This window comes from Anoplophora glabripennis, unplaced genomic scaffold, assembly GCF_000390285.2.
Source record: "Anoplophora glabripennis isolate ALB-LARVAE unplaced genomic scaffold, Agla_2.0 scaffold542, whole genome shotgun sequence".
In the NCBI taxonomy this organism is placed as follows: domain Eukaryota; kingdom Metazoa; phylum Arthropoda; class Insecta; order Coleoptera; family Cerambycidae; genus Anoplophora; species Anoplophora glabripennis.
Window position 1 is genome coordinate 324,703 of NW_019416642.1, and position 21,193 is coordinate 345,895.

At 33.4% G+C, this 21,193-nt stretch overlaps 2 protein-coding genes across 4 annotated transcripts; both read right to left on the minus strand.

Moving 5' to 3' along the window:
* Positions 1–762: 762 nt before the first annotated feature.
* Positions 763–11,267, minus strand: LOC108913104. Of its 3 annotated transcripts, XM_018718580.1 has the most exons (13): positions 11,094–11,267; positions 10,825–10,894; positions 10,580–10,767; positions 10,241–10,444; positions 10,001–10,165; positions 7,593–7,714; positions 6,877–7,044; positions 3,518–4,070; positions 3,011–3,232; positions 2,469–2,642; positions 1,812–1,933; positions 1,583–1,750; positions 763–1,527 (listed from the first exon to the last, which is right to left on the minus strand). In XM_018718580.1, the coding sequence occupies exons 1-13, from the start codon at positions 11,143–11,145 to the stop codon at positions 1,192–1,194; spliced, it is 2,544 nt and encodes an 847-aa protein (XP_018574096.1). In that variant the 5' UTR covers positions 11,146–11,267; the 3' UTR covers positions 763–1,191. The 3 variants fall into 3 exon arrangements, with proteins under 3 accessions (XP_018574096.1, XP_018574098.1, XP_018574097.1); XM_018718582.1 differs by lacking the exons at positions 10,580–10,767; positions 11,094–11,267 and having other exon boundaries at positions 10,001–10,151; XM_018718581.1 differs by lacking the exons at positions 10,825–10,894; positions 11,094–11,267 and having other exon boundaries at positions 10,001–10,151; positions 10,580–10,670.
* Positions 11,268–13,552: 2,285 nt separating this feature from the next.
* LOC108913102 lies at positions 13,553–20,885 on the minus strand. The gene is made up of 13 exons (XM_018718578.1): positions 20,725–20,885; positions 17,059–17,134; positions 16,815–17,005; positions 16,510–16,713; positions 16,266–16,430; positions 16,007–16,128; positions 15,688–15,855; positions 15,075–15,627; positions 14,800–15,012; positions 14,564–14,740; positions 14,346–14,467; positions 14,120–14,287; positions 13,553–14,063 (listed from the first exon to the last, which is right to left on the minus strand). The coding sequence occupies exons 1-13, from the start codon at positions 20,774–20,776 to the stop codon at positions 13,731–13,733; spliced, it is 2,544 nt and encodes an 847-aa protein (XP_018574094.1). The 5' UTR covers positions 20,777–20,885; the 3' UTR covers positions 13,553–13,730.
* Positions 20,886–21,193: the final 308 nt, after the last annotated feature.

A 21,193-nucleotide genomic window follows, 5' to 3' on the forward strand; every position in this document is an offset into this window, starting at 1 on the left:
GAAAATCGAAAAAAAATTTGTCTCGATTTGAATGCAAAAGGTCCGAAGTCCGTATGTGGAAAATAAATTTCGTAAACAAGAGGTGTGTGAGATGATGTAGTAAAAAAGGTATTATAACTCGGAAAGGGTGCGGTGAATCGAAAAAATAATTTAAAAAATCTCCCCACACCCCTGGTTCTGATTGTTCGTTCTGTGTTGAATAAAAGTCCGAAGTCCCTATGTTGAAAAACAAAACAGTTAATCAAAAATTGCAACAAGAGTAGCGAATACATTATTTTATCTCTTTAAGGGATCATTGATTGATTATTTGTTGTTTTTCTTAAATAAATATCGTATTCAACTACTCCTTGAGGTTCCAGCAATTTTACATTGTGTTAATTTTTTTGAAAACCTTGTGTCACAAATATGAGCACTACCAATGGCATCCATGATATGCAACACTTGTGTCTATAATTATTTTACCTACCTAAAGAAATCAACAATAAGATTACATAGGTGTTAAATATCGTACTAAATTGAAAGTCGACGCGCAAATCTAAAAAGATTAACTTCAAGTTTTTGAATTCTTCCTTTCGAAGGTGATATAAAATAAATAATTAATTAGATAAATTCATAATTTTAATTCTAACTTCATTTATTTTATTTAGCATTTAACACAAATATGATTTCCAAACAAAAGATAAGTTCCATATCTCTTTAATTACATAATTGAATGCATTATATTTATTTGGCAGTTATTATTATTTGGCAACAACCAAGTAGAAGAGTTACCACACCACGCTAAATTTTATTGCTGGATGCCGGCTAACAAAAGCCTGTAACCTTTTCGGGTTGCCAATTTCTAGCATTTAACATGCAGTCTGTGACGATAAGCTATATTGTCTGTGGTGTTAGTGAACGAATTTTCAGTTCGAGGTAAATGATGCTATATATCGCACGTATTTATATTATTTATTGTATATAAAAATATTATGACGCAAAGCTACAGTGGAAGATATACTGAAACGAAGGGAAATACACGTTATTTTTTATTCATAATGAATTAATATGTACTCGTATATTATATGTGTGAAAGTTTATAAATATAATTCAGTTGTATCTTAAAATTTTTTAATATTACCTAAACTTAATATATTTTTTTACCACAGATGTAAACACAAATAAAAAAATGTATGCCTATATCATTTAAAACTACTCATATTGAGATAGTATATCATCTATAAAATCATAATAGATAGATACGTTGGTGAATAAAACGATATGATGACATTTTTTTGGTTCCTCAGAATAACTTGCACTGGCAATTCCGTAAATGTAGTACCGGTGGTCCTCAGGATTTTTGACAACAAAGCCTTTACCAGTATCTCCTTGACACAAGTTAGTCTGGTATTTGGTTCCGGCGCAAAACTTATCTTCCTCATAGTACTTCTCTGCAAACTCTGATGGCAATTCCTGCCTGCAAATTGCATCCTCCCTGTATGGAATTTTCAGCAACTCTTGTTTATCCTCTGCTTTGTACTTTAACGTCTGCAGACAAGAAAAAAGAGTAGTATTGCTCACACTTAATAAAATAATACCTTACCACTCCTATATCTCCTGGGTGTAAACGGATATTATCGACGTCAGTAAAGCATATAGGTTGAACAAAATTATTCAAAGTAAAAGGTTTCTTTATTACTATAATGGCAATGTTAGCAAAATAACGTCTGGTATCTCCCTTGTAATTTTTATGAAGAATAATATTGGACACCTACAACAGAATTACAATTTTTAAGATTTCAAATTAATCTGCATAATGCGATTGTTATTACTTCTGAATATTGGGCGTGAACATCCCTGGAATCATTATAGTTGGGGTAAATTTTACCGGCTCCAATCAAATAATCTTCCTCTGAGTTTACTTGTCCTTTATAACTTGACAAACAAGAAGCTCCTAGATATAATAAACACATATTAATTTTAGTAAAAAATTTAATTGAGAAAGGAAAGGTAGGCTTGCTACAGACATGCTGGGGCAGCGCCAGATTCTCGAGAACCGACACGTTCCCTTTAGACAGGCGATCGAACGTCGACTTTGACCACTTGAAGTTATGAACAAGTACCTGGCCAGTGTAAAGTACGTAAATTTAAATTTGCGAACTTAGAACCAATATTGTCAATATTACAAATGTTACCTAATGCTGTTATTTGTATACTAGTACTTCTTGAAACGCATTATTTTGTTGCTTGTACAATTGACAACCAAAACAAATGCTTTATTAATTTCGCTTCTAAGCTAGCCAGCACTCCCGCTACTAGGTTAAGTTAGAAACTGTTTAATGTTTAATTTGAAATTATTTCTAAGACTCCACGTATCTTAATTAAAAACGACATGTTAATTAACTTGCCTCCTTTCAAAAATTGGAGCCATTACATACTATTTAGGTTTGTAAGACAAACAAGTGGCCGCTCAGATAACATCGACTTACCAGCTACAATAACTTTATGGGAAATTAGTGATCCTCCACAGTTGTACATATATTTCGTCAAACCAGACTTATTTGTAATTTTGTAAATATTAATATTCCAAGGAAATTCTAATAGTCCTTCTGCTGTGTCTTCCGCATTCAGTGTATTGGATACATTGCCTTTTCTACCGCAATCTAAAGAGGAAACGAAATATGTTAAATTTCCAATACATAATTTTGAGTGTCATTGTTTTTGAGTTGTTGTGCCATGGTTTGTGTACCTGATGGCTGGCAGTTACAGTGCGTTACCTTAGCCTTAGCTAGAAATATTTGACATGTCTTTGTTGTTCTCGGGATAGGTTTTGTGGGCGTGGAACCGCTATAAAAATCAACAAGAGTCTGCAATTCTGGCGGATCCGCCCTCACAGAACGCATTCTAACGTCAAAAAGGACATGACAAAGATTCCCAGCTAAGACTACAGAAATGCATTGTAAGCTGTAACTGGCACCCGAAAAACCATGATATTTTTTTAATATATTGTACTGATTATCAGGTAACTTACTTCTAATGGATTGCAAGCATTCTGGCTGAGGCAATCCCCAAGACCCCATTGAACAAGTTCTGTTATTGGTTCTACCAGTACCATCAGCAATTTTGTATGCTTTGGGACAACTGTACCCTAGCGTAGATCCCTCGACAGCTTCTAGACAGTCGATGGCTTGTCCCGCTTTGTTGGTGCACCAGTAGTTAGACCCATTACGAAAATTCAGCGCTGGGCATAGAGCTAAAGATTGTAAATCACGTTATAAATTAATATTTCCAATGGAGATAAATGACTTCATGCTGCAATTAGCCATGGATAATAAAATGTTTCCTGTTTAAATACAATGGTACTGATTTTCCTGATACTGATCCTGATCCAAAGTACTCAGTTGCTTTAAAATTATGAGGTGTTAAAAATCATGTTAAAAATGTTTGTCTATTCTAAGTTCTCGAACTTATGGAACTCACAGAACGTTGTTGAGACAGTAAGCTTTGGAAACATTTTAATGTCCACAACTGTACCTACGTTGGCAAACTGGCATATTGTGAGTGGAACCACAGTTGATATTCGTCGAAAGAGACGTCAACTTAAATCCTTTGTTGCACTCTATGTTTAAGACAGTACTCAATGAAACGGCATCTCCTGGTTTTAAGCCTTGCTGCTGAGTTGTCCATTTGCCGTTTTGAGGATGAGCTGGCAGAACACAATCCTTGATTGTCGGCGCATAAGTGGTCAACAGACGATCGATGTATTCGTAGTAGAAGGCCACTTTGGTGTAGAGAGTATTGTGTTGGATGTCACACTGGCCATTTCTTTGAGGGCCCAAGCTAACAACGCCGTGGATGTAGTACCTGTTGTCTTCCAGATTCACGAAGGTTAAACCGTTACCGCTGTCGCCGTCACATACGCTGGTGCTTTTGTTAGAAAAACCCGCGCAAATTTTGTCTACAATGTTGAACGTAGTCGTAAATTCTTTAGGCAGCTCCTCAGCACAGGTGGCACCGTCTTTATAGGGGATATTCAACGTTCGCAAAATTTCTGATGTATCTTCATCCTCTGTCCTTCCCCATCCAGATACCTAAAAAGTTTTGTTTTCGGACAAATATACTACAAACACAGGATGTCCGGTAAACACGTACTAGTATCTACTACTTCCTATAATTTTTCCCCTAATCTTCTTTATGACGGGGATATCCGCCGTGAAAGGGGTACCTAAAGACTTCCGTTTTGGGTTATAACTTTAAAACCATTTTGTATATCTTGATACAATTTAGGCGTAGTGTCCATGATTTGTTGTTAAAAACGGTCTTTCGATATTTCGAGATATGCCCCCAACACATACTTTTTAAAAAATTGACAGATTTTTGTTTAAAGACTCGTTTATTTCGGTAAAACAAACGATTTTCTAAACAAATCGGTTATTCGAACAATAATAGCAATTGCCACAAGGACAAAAACAACTTGAGCTTAACTTTTACGTATTTATAAATTATTTCATGCATATAGTTTATTCCACTTTATTTAAAAAACCAAAAACCTTTGAAATAACTTAAAAGAAACAAATTAATTCATTTACTAGACAACTGTTCAAAATGAGCGAATGCACGATTGTGCACCACCCCATTTCCCGCATTTAGTGTGTCAATACGTTTAGTGACTGATAATGTAGATCGACATGGACCTACTTTATGAACAGCTAAGTGACCCGACCTTAAACTATTTAGAGCTAGGTATGAATACAAAAAATTGATTCAATATGTACATGAATATTGTTGAAATATCTTTTAAGAAATTTAATATGATTACTCCCGCAGTCAAACATTTTGAAGCTATCTTTGAATCTAATTTCCACTTTTCTAATTTATTATATATATATTTATTTTTAATTTAATTTAATTTAATTTAATTAATTTATTATTAAAAATGTGGAAATTAGATTCAAAGATATAATTTTAATTCCAAAGAACGATTTTTTATATTTTCTATTTATAATTGTACTTTAAGAAACAATTTGGAAAAATATTTAGTTCAAAACACTAACGTCTATCTAACCTCATACTAAATTTACAAACATTATTTCGATTTATTTCTTTAGTCTTTAATTTGCCCTCTTCTTTCTTGAGCAACTGTGTATGTTGCTTTTCCCTGGTTCTGTATGTTAGAGCCGATGGGTATTTTAAAACCAATGGTCCGTTCTGTTTGAGCCACGCTGTATTTCGTATTTCCTATCCACTGGTCCTGATTGAGACACTCTCGGTAATTTGTATTCACTTATCTTGTGCTGTAGGTAAGGCGACGACACTTCACAATTATTGATATCTTGCACGTGTCTAATTTCTGGTTTATTTACTATTTGGAAACACTCATTTGATCTTTGACAGCTGGCGAGATTACTTAGTCGAGGGTTTTTCCCTGAGATTATTGTTATAATAACTTCTTGATAACCTTTTTGATTGATTTAGACTTGACTTTTTCACCTTCCTCACCTTTATTTTTACATTTACTTCATTTTGATTTATATATCTGCACTATGAAGTTTTTTAAGTTATTTTACAATACAATCAAATTTATTAATTTATTTCAGCTTCAATTTTAACTTATTTTTAAAAAATTTCATATTTTTTTTATATACAGGGTAATTCAGAACTTATCCAAAGAAAATCTGGATGTACAGGGTAAAGAAAAAATCAAAAAGGGCAGTTCGAAAATGATTTGAAAATACACTTCTGCACGGCACTGGAAACTGGTCCACTGTAAAACCTGACCTCGCACAATGCGACCGGCATGGCTGTGTGATAAAAACGGACAAAAACTTCCGCAAGGAAAGAAATATGTAAATAGAATTTTATCGCATCTATTTTATATCGGCAAATTCAACTGCTTTTGCCTTTATTAATTAATAAAATTAATTTGTGTTTTTAAATAATAAAATCATTTGACGTACCCGATGTTACAACAATTATTGTTCAAAATGTGTAAACACATTTGGGTCCGTTGTACTCAGTTTCTACGAACTAACACAAATGTTGTCTTGCTTCACCATAACACAAATACTTCACCATAAATTAAAACGATATCCATCAACTCCGAGTTGCTATACCTACACGCAAACCATTTTTGACACTAACTACCCATTTCTGACACTAACTACTAAAAACCTTTTGTAAACACCACAGATAACAGGTAAATAAATACTATCGCAACGACGATTGCAAAATCCGATTTCAGTATTCGGAGTCGCTGAGACCACGTGACGAATGATGCTAGAGACTACAGTTGTCCAGCTATGTAGTGGTTGAATGTACTATAACTTCAATATTTTTTTTCTAGGAAACTATAAGGATTTTACAAAATTTTGTTTACGATATTGATTCCATTTCTCATGCTGCATATATTCCCAAATTTTTTTGGATAAGTTGTGAATCACCCTGTATGGTACCCACTATTACTAAATTTGTTATGTCTTTATTTGTTTTCAGATTTATTGCAGAGTACTGATGTAATCTTAACTGAAATCATGTAGTGATAAGCCAGTTTAGTCTTTTTGTTATGGAAACTTTTTTACATGATGTTTTAGAAAATTTTTGGTAATTTCTATATCCCATGTCCAGTAATAGGATTTCTGTTCTAATCTTTGTTTTTGTAATAATAAAATACCCGTTTTAATATCTTATCACACAGTGTTATTCCTCAAAATTTTATCAAATATACAAGGTGGTTTCAAAGTTACCGATATTTTGTATATTCATAATTTATTAGGAAAAAAATATATAGGAAGTCTTACAATTAGTGTTATTCTAACCTATTTTATACGTCCCTGAGAGATTAATAGATATTTACCGGACACCCTGTATAAAAATATAGAATGTAATCTGAATGATTACCTTTCCTATGCTTCCTGGGTGTAAGTAAATTGTTTTCATATTGTTAAAACACACTGGCTGTACTAATGAGTTCAGAACAAATTCTCCTTTTGTGACCAAGACAGCTATGTCCGCCAGGAAGAGTCTACTAGCACCTTTAAAATCTTCATGGACAATGATCTTGGAAAGCTATAACATCAAATTGAATATATTGTGAGGAAAACAAAAATTGTCGATTCAAATAGATCATTATGTCTCTATTTTAATAGGGCAATTTTTTTATTTTAATATTTGTTTTACACACATACAGGGCTGGAAAATCCACATGGTCCATCTGCCTTTACATGAGAGCCACAAAGTAAAGTAAAGAAATCCGTGCGATAGACAAGAATGGCTATAGTGAAGACGTTTCATAGTCTGAATAGTCACCGCCCGTTTCGGGTTAGAAGTGGGAGTGACTATTCAGATTATGAAACGTCTTCAATGTAACCATCCTTGTCTATCTTACGGATTTCTATGACTTTATCGCTCTCACGTAACGGCCGATGTACCATGGGGACTTTCCGAACCTGTATATTGTTATTTTTCACATTGCCTCAATGGACTTGTATGGCTTACTATATTTGCATTCTATTCTACTATCTATTACAAACTATGTCAGTGACATTTCTTACAATGTGACAAAGCCGTATTGTCACTAGATTTAAGTGAATATTAAAAAAATGCTTCTTGTTTACCATCAAATACTGCGCACGTGTGTCCTGGGAAGCATTATGCTTGCTATATAATTTTCCAGCACCAATGAGAAAATCTTCTTTATTCAGAGTGTCGCCATAATCGTTCGTGACACAATGGGCAGCTAAAAAAATATATTACATTGTTGATGAGATAAATTTATGTACTTATACTGTAAAAAAATTTCACTCAATTTTCACTCAATTCTACACAATCAATTTCTATCCTTAGTTTCTAGTTTTATTCAAATCCAAGTTACTGCTAACTATCAGTAGTTGGGTGATTTTTTACTCTATTCTGAGTATATATAGGCCAATCATTATAGCTTTTTTTCGGGGAAAAAATACTATTAGAAGTTTCTCTACGGAATATTGTTCAGAAACGTGTTATAAACAAAATATCAAAAAATCAACTCGAGACTAGTTGGGAAACTTTGTTAAAACAATGGTCAAAATTATGGGAAAGTAGTTTTTCGACTGGCGTAAAATAACTGTTATTCATAGAAAAAAAAAAGGTTTATACAAAAAAGGTAGGTATTAAATAAATCTGTAAAATACGACAAGTCCGATTAAATTCCGATAATTTGTTATGCGCAAGAGCTCAAAAATGGTCGAAATTGTCCGCTTTTTTAAATTGCTAATAATTAATGCAATTTTCATCGCAGACTCTTGTAATTCAGGAGTTTTTAAGCTTTTTGCACCCTTAATAAGTGGTAAAAATTTCAACCCAAAAACTTCATTAGCTTGGCGTTGGCGGAATTTGTTATCTAAGAAGATACTATTTTCAATTAATTTTTCCCAAGCTCACAGGCGTTGTAGGGTTTCGATCATTAGTTATTTTTGTACCTAAATAGTTGTATTGACATATGCATTTACTGATAATTTAATTTTTCAAATTTAATTTGTTTAAAAATGACTTTGAAAAACGCGCATGCTAAACCTCGCCTTCCCCACTCTTTCGCTAGACCAAGTAATAGAACGCATGGCCGCTATCTTCTTTTTCGAAATTAAATAGTTGAATTCACCTTAATGTTAATGTCCAAATTTTGGCTCTTAATATTAATAATTAAGGTCACTGCGATTAAATAAATAAAAAAAAATTATCTCAGCTTCTAATCAACTTACAACAACGATTTTTTTTTTAAATTTGAAGAAAACTAAAGTAAAGAGGTTACTATTTTATTTTATAATAATTACCTATCTTAACAATTTAATAAATATTAACATTTTTTCAAAGTCAATTTTAAACAAATTAAATTTGAAAAACTAAATTCTCAGTAAATGCATATGTCAATACAACTATTTAGGTACAAAAACAACTAATGATCGAAACCCTACAACGCCTGTGAGCTTGGGAAAAATGAATTGAAAATAGCATCTTCTTAGATAACAAATTCCGCCAACGCCAAACCAATGAAGCTTTCGAGCTGAAATTTTTACCACTTATTAAGGGTGTAAAAAGCCTCAAAAATCCTGAATTACAAGTGTCTGCGATGAAAATTGCATTAATTATTAGCAATTGAAAAAAACGGCAATTTTCGACCATTTTTGAGCTCTTGTGCATAAACAAATTATCGGAATTTAATCGGACTTTTTTCATTTTATAGGCTTATTTAATACCTACCTTTTTTGTATAAACTTTTTTTCGCTATGAATAATAGCTTTTTTACGTGAGTCAAAAAACCACTTTTCCATAACTTTGACCACTGTTAAAACAAAGTTTCCCAACTAGCCTCGAGTTGATTTTTTGATATATTATTTATAAAAGGTTTCCGAACAATATTCCGCAGAGAAACTTCTAATAGTATTTTTTCCCCGAAACAGGCTCTTTCATGTCTATAATGACTGGGCTAATAAACCCAATTTAGAGTTCACTTTTTCTCTAATATGCTTTAAATTTAACTATTATTGAGTCATTTTTTACTCAGACTTGGTTTTTAATTAACGAAATATTGAGTGCAAAAATAAATCTCTCATAAATGATTAATTGGGATATAGTGTTGAAATTAATTAGACGCTATACACCGTGTTCTGCAAATGATGAACTGTCCAATTAGGAGAGATATTGTGAAAATAATCTAGATTTTTTTTGATAGTAGGTATATATTAACCCTTGAAGTTAAGAGACGAAAATCGGTATTTTGTAATAACTTTTTTGTTATTTATTAAATTTGTATAATTTTTGGGTAAAAGCCATGCTATTTGAGATTAGGTCTACTAATGTGTACAGTTTACCTAATAAATGCTTCCAAATCTTGAAATTTTAATTTAATTATCATACAAATAGGTACGTAATTATAGATAACAATTTAACTATCCGTTTATTTAACCAAATATTAATCGAGATTTAATGCTATAATTCTGATAACTCTGAACTAATATCCGAGAAGCGTAATTAATTTCTAACTAACCTGTCAAGGCGACAGTCAAGCTTAAAATGGATCCCCCGCAGATATATTCGTAAGAATTGTTCTCTTTGATGTAAAGTGCAACGACCCAAGGATACTCTAGTACGTTATTGGGCTTAGATCCAGCAATAAGTGGTTTTGCGTTGTCAATTATCTTTTTTCCACATACTGAAACGTGAGAAAGATTGAAAGTATCGAATTAACTAATATTTTATTAAACTATCAAGCGGCAATGGTACATACCTGGGTGGCACATAGGCTTTTGGCTCCATTTTCCGTCTCTACAAAGCAGTGTCCTCTTATATCCAAATGGTGTTTCATATGAAATTGCACAGGTATACTCCACGTACGACCCTTCAGTGGCTTCATTGCACTGGATTTCTAGCCCTGTTTTATCTCTACACCTAAGTTGATATGTAGTCGAACGGTATAAAGGAGGACACAGTTCTAAAAGCAATACAAATATGCGTATCTAAGTAGATACAGATAATGCACCACTATAAACCATTATAAGTAAATCTTAAGATTAACAAACCTGATTTTGTTGATGATATACATTCATATGTTCAAATATTCACTTACTGTTACACTCAGGTTGTTCCGAAAACCGGTTGTCAAAACATACTGCGAACGGTTGATTTTTGGACAGCTTGTAGCCTGAGTTGCACTCGAACCTTATGACGCTATTTTTCAATATTTTATCTCCAGGTTTGGCTTCACCGCCCAGGAGTTTCCATTGTCCGTGCTCTGGATAAGAAGGAAGAACGCATCTAAATAGAACGATTTGTTAGTAAAGATAATGTTTGCGCTACAGGTTCTTTGCTCACCCTTCTTCTTTGCTCTGTCGACGATGACGAGTCTGATTTAAGTTGACAAGACCTGTCACTTGTAAAGCACCTGTGGAATTTACCGCCAATGTAATAATAAAGTTAAATCACGGCCCACTTTGGGATATATCATGAATATTTCAAATAAAATTTAATGATGGAAAACAATTCTTAATACTTCGATATTAAAGAGTGAAATTTTCGTTTCATTAATTTATCTATTAAAATTTTGTTTCCTGGGAGAAATAAATATGATTTTAAATACTCACCAATAACAAACGACAGATGAACCAGAGCAATAACCCTATTGCATTGTTGCATTGTGTAGTTTAGAACCAGCTGTTAATAGTAGGTATTTCACCTCTACAAATTCATCCTCGTTTATTAATATCTTACCTAATTTGTGTTTAACCGAAAGAGATACAAGTTCCCAGTAACATATCACAAATAAATATTCCCACTGACGTAGCTCGAAGAGAGCACATATGCTCGTTTCAAGGTTATACAGTACGAGTCAAGCTAAAGCAGATTTATCTATCTTACATCTGAAAATGCCAAACTATGAAAGAAAGTTGATTATTTTTAGATTATCTATAATTTACTCGTTGTAAAAATACGTCTAATGTTATCTAAATAAGACGAAACCTGAGACTATATATACAGGGTGTCTCAAACTCGATAGTATGGGCCTACTGTGACGATACAAATAAATTATATAAAATTGGAGCAGTTGGTGTTAAATGGGATGAGGTAGACTCCATTTCCAATCGAAAGTATTATCTTTAGAATTTGACAGAAACGACTAATGCCGTCATCAATTATATTTTTTCCAGAAATATACCCAATTTTTTTTCTGTTGAAAAGCTCGTTTTTTCTAATAAATTTTTATTAGAGCAATTTCCCGTTTAAAAGTTAAAGAGTATCAAAAGAAATACTACATAAAAATCACATTAGCGGTGGAAGGATCAAGTAGTCGTTGGAAAAGAATTGAATGTTCGTTGTTTAAAATGCATAAATGTCATTAAGAATAGTTCCTGCAACAGAATGGCTAAATACTATTTATCCGCAACGTTGAATTGGCTGGGAGGAATAACATGAATCATGACGTGGTTAATGGTATTGGACTAGTGACCTCGCCACCCAGGTCACCGGATCCTAATCCACTGGACTTTTATGTTTGGGGAAATGTAAAAGATAAATTTTAGGCTACTCCAGTATTACCAAAAGATCATTTAGTTTTAACGATTCAGCAAGCCTGCAATGATATGCGGCGAAATCCAAATAGTACAGTCATTGACGCTTTTCACCTCCGAATTCTTTGAAACTGAACCGATCGACTTGAAATTTGGCGGAAAGTTAGAGAAAAGGTCAATGAACAGAGAATTTTTTCGAGAAATCAATAGTTTTTTAGTTATTCACGATTGAAAACTTGTAATTATGAGTGAAAAAAGAACACTTTTTCAAAGTATTTTTCGCGAATAACTCAAAAACTACGTATTTTACTAAAAAATGCGTAATAAACAAAAATGTAGCTTATAAATAAACAAAGAAAATCGTTTTTTAAAAAGTGTTATACGTCCTATACAAAGCGAAATATGGTTAGTTGAAAGGGACTTGTTTTGGGGGAATACTCGAATCGATGTATTCAACGTCAAATAACGGAAAAAAGATTAATTTGACGTGTATACCGCTCCGGGAGTTTTTTGTAGCACTCAAAAAGACCTTCAAAATGAGCACTTATAAAAGTTAATTAGAAAAAGTTAGAAGTTAGACCGGATTAGAATGCGTATTTTTTGAATAATGTACGGTAAAAGGTGAAAACGTATTTTTCATTATTAAAAAAAATTGCCTTATTTATATAATAATTCTGAAACTATGAAAGATACGTAAAAAATGATAGACAACAAAAATGTAGCTTTTTTTTCAACAAATATTTTGCTTTTTTAATCCTATAGCATAAAAAATAAAGAAGATATCGCCGCTTGAAGTATCCATTTTAGTGAAAAAACGACCTGTCGAGCCCTTCGATCCTTTCCCTTAAAAAAATGAAGGACTTAAAAGGTTTTATATGAAAACGGTCTTACAGCTCTTGATATGATCTTTAAAATGCTTTTTTGTAGGATACTATAGCTTCAAAATTAACCAAGTTATGGTAAAAAAACCAATGACATTTTTTCGGAGCAAAATAGGCTTTCTCATTTTTATATATTATAATATATTATATTATACAAATAAAATAAGTAAAAAAATTTAGTGTGGTTATTTATATGCAGCGTAGCAACGTTTTTTATGATTGATTATATTTAAAAATCGGTTATAATAAAAATATTTTGCATTAATATTGCTAAAAGGGTAGTTTATAAGAGTTGAAAATGGCAAAAGTAAAATATTCTTTCATAAACAATACAAGGGAATTTTTATTTTAAATTATTGCACAAAAATTAAAGGGTTTTTAATTTTTTTCCTCGAAAACGCTGAGTTGCACAGAAAAATCGAAAGAGAGCTTCTTTCTTCCATATTGAATGAAGATCCAAAACTGATTGTTATTTTATGGAAAAGCAATGGCGTACCAATTTTTTCTTTAGAAGTATGCAATAATGTGCTGATATGGACGCCACTGGTAAAACTAAAAATAATGTTTTTCATTGTGAAACGTACTCCCTCGATGGTAGTTAACGTGTATAAAATTTTATTGGCAGAAGGAAAATATATAAAACATACGAGTATATAAAAATAAAATTAAGGATTATATTTAAAACTGCAACAATACATATTATAATGATATGTCCCTTCTAGAAAATTACTTGAATTAAAATAATATACTAACTAAAACAGTGCCAACTAAACAAACATAAAGAAATATGTTATCGAGTTGATAAAAACAATTAATATTTCTGCACTGAACACTACTTGTAACGAGACAGTATATCATCTATGAAATCATAGTAGAAACGCACGCTGGTGTATAAAACGTCATTGTGGCATTTGTCTTCTACAACAGGGCTTATGCTGACAATTCCATAGACGTAATACCTATTATCTTCAGGATTTTTGACAAAATAGCCTTTGCCACTGTCCCCACGACACAAACTACTTCGGTTGGCATAACCGGCACATATTTTATCGAGAACGTAGTACCTGTCAGCAAAATCCGCTGGCAATTCCCTACTGCAGACTTCGTCCTCCTTGTATGGAATTTCAAGTGCTTCTTGTTTCTCTTCATCCTTATATTTCAGTACCTGGAAAAAAGAAATAAGAGTAAGATTGTACGAACTTAGTAAAAACAATAACGCACCACTCCTACGTTTCCACGTCGTAATAGGATACTATCCACATCAGTAAAGCATACTGGTTGCACAAAACTGTTAAAGGTAAATGGTTTCTTTGCTACGAGCACGGCGATGTCAGCTAAATAACGCCTGCTTTCTCCTTTGTAACGCTGATGAAGGATGATGTGGGTCAGCTGTAACAGAATTAGTGTTATTTCAAAGCGAACATTTGCATAATGCGATTGTTATTACTTCGGAGTATTGAGCGTGAACATCTTTGGGATGATTATATTTGGTGTAAGTCACCCCAGCTCCAATCAAATAATCTTCCTTTTCTTTTACTTCTCCTCTATGATCTGATATACAGGCACCAGCTGCGTATAATCATTGCATATTAATTTTATCAAATAATTTAAATAAGATAATGGAATAATGAAATGATATAAAGAAATTTAACTCGTGTCACTGACCTGTTAAAACAACTTTTTGTGATATTAATGACCCTCCACAAACGAACGTATAATCTTTCAAAGGAGAATTGTTTTGTTTCTCATAAATATTAACATTCCAGGGGTGTTCCAGTCCCTCCTCCGCTTTCCCATCAGACGTCAGTGCATTGGAATTGGTAATGACTTTTTTACCGCAAGCTAAAGAGAATTCAAATTAGAAGTAATAAGGGTTTTATTTCGTGTTAGAGATAACTTACTTTTGATGGGTCGCAAGCATTCCGGCTGAAGCAATCCCCAAGATCCATTTATGCAAGTACTATTATTAGTACCCTCAGCAGGTTTGTATCCTCTAGGGCAATCGTACCACAACTTAGATCCATCGACAGCTTCTGCACAGTCAATAGTCTGCCCTTTTTTGTTGGTGCATCGATAATTAGATCCATTTTGAAATTTCAGTTCCGGACACAGTGCTGAAGATTAAAACAAAGGAAAGTTGATTAAAATTTCTTCTAAAATTCAATTGTTTACTTACATTGACAAACTGGCATATCGTGAGCGGAACCACAGTTAATATTGGTTGAGACTGATGATAATAAGAATCCCTTGTTACATTCTAATTTCAGGACAGTGCTCGATGGAACAGCATCTCCTGGCTTCATGTCCTGTTTCTCAGTTGTCCATTTGCCGTTTTTAGGATGAGCTGGTAGTACGCAATCTTTAACTGTCGGCGCATACGCATTCAGAAGACGGTCGACAAATTCATAGTGGAAAGCTACTTTGGTATAAAGGGAATTTTGTTGGATGTCACAATGGCCATCTCTTAGAGGTCCCAAACTGACAATGCCATGGATGTAGTACCTGTTGTCTTCCGCATTCAAGAAGGCTAAACCGTTCCCGCTGTCGCCGTCACATACACTTGTGCTTTTGTTGAACAAACCGGCACACAGTTTGTCTACGATGCTATACTTATTCACCCATTCTTTAGGCAGCTCCTCAGCACAGGTGGCATCGTCTTTATAGGGAATCTTCAGCGTTCGCAAAATTTCTGATGTATCATCATCCTCTGTCCTTCCCCATCCAGATACCTTAAAAGTTTTTGAACCAACAAGTTACGATGGAATAAATATTGATTGTAATGTGAGTACCTCTCCTATGCTTCCTGGATGTAAATAAATGCTCTTCATATTGTTAAAACAAACTGGTTGTACTACTTCAGTCAGAACAATTTCTCCTTTCACAACTAAGACCGCTATGTCTGCCAAGAAGCGCCTATTGTCGCCTTTATAGTCTTCATGGACAATTATCTTGAAAAGCTGCAACATGAAAATATTGTACGAAGAGAACTAAAATTGTTGATTCAGTCGAATCAACATGTTGGTTTTTTCTCAAGGCCTGTAATATTTTATTTGCTACAATAAAAAAGTGCTAGGATTAAGTAAATATAAAGGAAGGCCTGCTGTTTACCTCTAAATACTGAGCACGTGTGTCATTAGAAGCTTTATATTCGCTATACAATTTTCCAACACCGATAAGATAAAGTTCTACAGGCAGAGTGTTTCCAAATTCGTTTGTTACACAATGGGCAGCTAAAAATAAAATTTACATACAATAACAAATAAATACATTTTTTAAGGTAAACGGATATTTAAGTTTACTATTTCCAATTTTTATTAATAAAAGAATAAACTATTGGAAACGTTTCGAATATCTACTTCAAACTAACCTGTTACAATCACAGTCAAGCTTAAAATAGATCCTCCGCAAATATAGCTGTAAGAATTGTTGTCTTTCCGGTAAAGTGCTGTAACCCATGGATATTCTAGTTTCTTACTGGGCGCAGACCCAATAATCAGAGGTTTTGCACCATTGATTAATTTTTTCCCACAAACTGAAACGAGATGAAGATTTAGAGTATTATATTGCATATTTTTATTAAGATTTTATCAAATTGTTAAGAAATGACGCACCTGGATGGCACACGGGTCTTTGGTTCCATTTTCCTTCCGTGCAAAGGAGTGCCTTCTTGTAACCAAATGGAGTTTCGTAGGAAGATGCGCAGGTGTACTCCACGTACGTTCCATCAGTAGCTTCGCTACATTTGACTTCCTTTCCTCTTTTGTTTTTGCATTGTAATTCGAACGTGGTTGAAGGGTACAATGGAGGACACAATTCTAAAAACAATTTACAAATATGTCCATATAGAAAAAAAATGAGAGGATTGCGTTTGATGGGTCAGAAATCAGTTAATTTTTCATACGATACTATTACTTACTATCACATTCAGGAAATCGCATGTTAACCCAGTTTTCATCGCAGACGCGATATGCATATTCAGAAGACAATCTGTATCCAGAGTCGCACTCGAACTTTATAGCACTGCTTTGCTTTATTTTATCCCCAGGTTTGGCTTCACCGTTCAGAAGTTTCCACTGCCCGTGCTCCGGATAATAAGGAAGGACACATCTAAAAGGATTTGTTCGTAAATATGACGCTTTCGCTACAAGATTTTTGCTTACCCTTCTTCTTGGTTTTGTCGACGATGGCGAGTCTGGAATAAGTCCACAAGGGAAGAACCTGTCACTTCTAAAGCACCTGTAATAAATTATATCCATTTTGTAACAATTATCTCTAAATGTAATGAATTTATACTACAATATTGCACTTTTTAGAAACAACAAGAACAATTTAAGTCACCGTGCCAACTCCATTTCCTAACAAATAGAACCGTAACCAGTCTTTCTGATCACGTGGTATGGTCACCACATACTCTTGAAAGACTGAATTATCGGAGATATTTATTACCTACTTCGTTTAGTTTAATTTTAATAGTTCATATCATTCTAGTCCAATTTGATATCTTTACTTTTTTCTCATTTGTATAAATGATGCGTCAATCAAATTGTCAGTGCATTTACTTTTTGTCGATGATTTAATAATATTTTTACTGATTAACTTTTTCGTTGTTTGTATTAAAATGTTAAGTTAAAAAGATCTAGACCTTTTTCACTATAAAAATTGGACTGGATGTCTCATATGTAAGCCATCTGAGCTTCTGCATAAAATTGAATATTTAAATTAAAAAATTAGAATTGCTTTTGGCGCAGGGCGAAGCATACAATTTTGAACGCAATATTTTCCGCTTTTCCCATCTTTGGATAGAAAACCAAATCCAAAACTAACTCTTAAATGACCTCTAAATTTGATCCCAGTTACAATTAGACCATAAATCAAGACGACGGTAGTTTGTACGGAATTTGCCATAAAAATTAATCAACCTTTCCCATAAAATGTAAACGGAAAGCTAATTTGATGGACCCTCTGACCTGGGATCAAGCATACATCTTTCATCCATCCATTTCCGGATAAAACAAATGGAGTTTGAAGTTGACCTCCAAAAGACCAATAAGTTTGACCTCTGGGTCAAAATCAAGGTCATTATCGTACGACCCCCTTTCAACCCTACAACTTTTATTCCCGAAGTTTTTCAATTGGATTACAAAGTTTTTCGGGCTGACGATTCAAATGGGGCACCCTGTATAATTGTATTGCATGTGTTGTTTTATTGTACATTTATAGGTCCTACCACTGCAGAAATTATTTCGTTATAATGTATAGTTTCTTTATTCATAACGCCAAAAAACTATTTTAGATAGTCCTGAAGATGCCACATTGAATAGAAAATTTGTGTTTTCTTAAACTCCTATTTAGCCAGAAATCCCATCGTACTACTAACTATATGTATACTCATAGGCGCCGACTTTTAAAACTTTTGTCGGGTGCTCGGTTGCCTTATAAGCATTTTTTGCCAGATAACATTAAAAAGAAAGAGAAATGAGCCGTCATTTGAGATAGCATGAGGTAAAAGATTTAAAATACGTATTTTTCCGAATTAGATTTTATGAAAAACTTTTTAAAAAATATATCGAAATTAATTAAACTTATAAATAATAATAAAACATAAAACATAATAAATAAACTTTATTATTGTTTCGATACAAATTTAAAAAATTTAACAATCTTAATAATTTTAACAAAAAATAAACTTATATGGAATAACAAGTGAAAATATAAATATACAGGGTGGCCAAATGAAAGCGAAACAGAGCCATTTCCAGGAACTGCGTCAAGATTGTAGAAAAACGCTCAGACCCGTCGATTTTAGATTAAAGGGGGACATTCTTTGCTGGTATTTTTGACTCCGCCACTTTCACCCCCAAGCAAGAGTAAGCATCACCCCAAAATATTTAAATGGCATTGGGCGTTGAGTCATATTTACTTTGAAAGCTCTTACAATTCTCTTTTCAACAGACTTTAAATTTTATAATTCCGCCCAATGCTTATTAAGAATTTTGATTTTGAAAGTTGAAACTTATGTACAAACAACTAGTAACGGTAAAAACGTCAGTCATTTGAGTTAAGTACGCCAATGGTATAAATTTAGTATTTTTGCGTTATATTGTTTTTTGGCGATTTGTTATCATTATCGTAAAAAAACCACAATTGTAAAAAACAGAAATGAATGCTAGTATTATTTGGAAGCGTTGATTGGTAACTTATTTAATTGTGTTTTTGAAAATTAAACACTATGGTTTATTCCATTGCGGAAAGGGTAGATATCATTTCGCTTTATTTTATGAACAATAAATGTGCGAATAGAGCAGCTCAGATATTTAATGAACAACATGAAGATCTACATGTCAGGAGGAAGTATATTATAGAGTTAGTAAAAAAATTTCAAGAGACAGGGAACGTAGCCAATAAAAAACGAGAAATTGAAAAACCTATAGTTAATGAAGCTAGTGAAGTTGCAATTTTGGGACAAGTTCATCTTGATCCTACATTAAGTACGAGGCAGCTGACATCTGTGTCTGGGATCAATCGAACTAGCATACAAACCATTTTGAAGAAGAATAAATTCCATCCATACAGAATACATTTAGTCCAGGAGGATGATTATGACCGCCGTTTGCAATTTTGCGAAATAATGTGTGAGTGAGCAGGAAACGATCCACAATTCCTTTTTAACATCTGTTTTTCTGATGAATGCAGTTTTTTCTTGAACGGGACAGTAAATCGTCATAATTGCCGCTATTAGTCCGATTCAAACCCAATAGTTTTTCACGAGGTGCATACACAGCAACCTGAAATATTAAATGTATGGGCGAATTTTCGGTGACCGGCTGGTGGGTCCTTTTTTTCTACCTGGTAATTTGACTAGCCAAATGTATTTGCAATTACTGGAAGACGCTATTGACCCAGCTTTGACTGATATTATTGAAAATGTTCCAGAGTATGAAGATCATTTGATTTTTCAACAGGACGGTGCTCCTCCGCATTATGCGTTAATTGTCCGTCAGTATTTGGACCAACGTTTTCTGCGGAATTGGATTGGGAGAAGAGGCAGCATTGAGTGGCCTCCACGATCACCGGATTTATCGCCTGTTGATTTATTTTTGTGGGGATACCTAAAAAGTAAAATCTATAAACGAAAACGAATGCCGTCGAATCACTCCGGAAATGCTTCGGAATGTGCGCGAACGTATCGAACAAAATCTTTATTCTTGTATGGAAGCGGACGGTCATCAGTTTGAACATTTAATCAACAACAAAAGTAGTAAGAGCAACTAAACATAATTTAAATTTTAAAATGTAAATTTTTTTAAAGTATTGGGCGGAATTATAAAATTTAAAGTCTGTTGTAAAGAGAATTGTAAGAGCTTTCAAAAGAAATATTACTCAACCCCCAATGCCATTTAAATATTTTGGGGGGTGAAAGTGGCGGAGTCAAAAATACCAGCAAAGAATGTCCCCCTTTAATCTAAAATCGACGGGTGTGAGCGATTTTTAACTTTATTTTACAATCTTGACGCAGTTCCTAAAAATGGATCTGTTTCGTTTTCATTTGGCCACCCTGTATGTACTACGTAGACGTAAAAAACTGATAATAATTCTTGCGGGTGCTCCGCACCCGACAAATACTTTTGTCAGGTGCTTGAGCCCCGGAGCACCCGAGAAGTCGGCGGCTATGTGTATACTTATATGATTAATTCTATAACAAAGTATTTACATTTGAGTTTTTTAATAAAATATGTGCAAAGCAATCGCATTCTACAATTTTCAACTTCCAAACAACGTTTAATTATAGTAATAATATTTATTAATGTTTTTAAATAGGTACTTACCGATACCAAATGATAGATAAACCAGAACAACCACCATGTCACATTTCTGCATTATGCACTTTAGATTTAACTATGTTTATGATCTCTAGAAACGCATTGTACTTTGTTAATATCTTGACGATTACTGGTTTAACCTGAGCTTGACCGAAAGGGATACAAGTTCGTGGTAACGTATCGCAAATAAATAATTCCCAGTGACGTAGCGTTGAATATCCAACAAGAATATCTAGTAAATTCAAGGTTATATTAAAAATTTTGCCATTTTGTTATTTTTAGGTCAATAATGCGAATTTATTCGAAACATATTATACCGTTTTATCAACTGTTGAATTAAAAGTGGTTTAAAATTAAGACCCAACAAAAAATCATTTCTATTATAAAATCATACCATTAAATAACGTTCTTTTTTGGAATTGGAAATTCCAGGATTTCTATCATGAGAATATCATTTACGACCTCAGATGTCAAA

What these genes read in the sequence shown, in the direction of transcription:
- LOC108913104 (XM_018718580.1), bottom strand. Translation starts at nt 11,145, where the DNA reads ATGCAACAATGCAATAGGGTTATTGCTCTGGTTCATCTGTCGTTTGTT. An exon ending in ACCCAGGAAGCATAGGAAAG is followed by an intron (nt 4,071 to 6,876) that starts GTAATCATTCAG and finishes AAAACTTTTTAG; the next exon opens with GTATCTGGATGGGGAAGGAC. An exon ending in TTCACGCCCAATATTCAGAA is followed by an intron (nt 1,751 to 1,811) that starts GTAATAACAATC and finishes ATTCTGTTGTAG; the next exon opens with GTGTCCAATATTATTCTTCA.
- LOC108913102 (XM_018718578.1), bottom strand. Translation starts at nt 20,776, where the DNA reads ATGCAGAAATGTGACATGGTGGTTGTTCTGGTTTATCTATCATTTGGT. An exon ending in TTATCTATCATTTGGTATCG is followed by an intron (nt 17,135 to 20,724) that starts GTAAGTACCTAT and finishes AATTTATTACAG; the next exon opens with GTGCTTTAGAAGTGACAGGT. An exon ending in CACGTGCTCAGTATTTAGAG is followed by an intron (nt 15,856 to 16,006) that starts GTAAACAGCAGG and finishes TTCATGTTGCAG; the next exon opens with CTTTTCAAGATAATTGTCCA.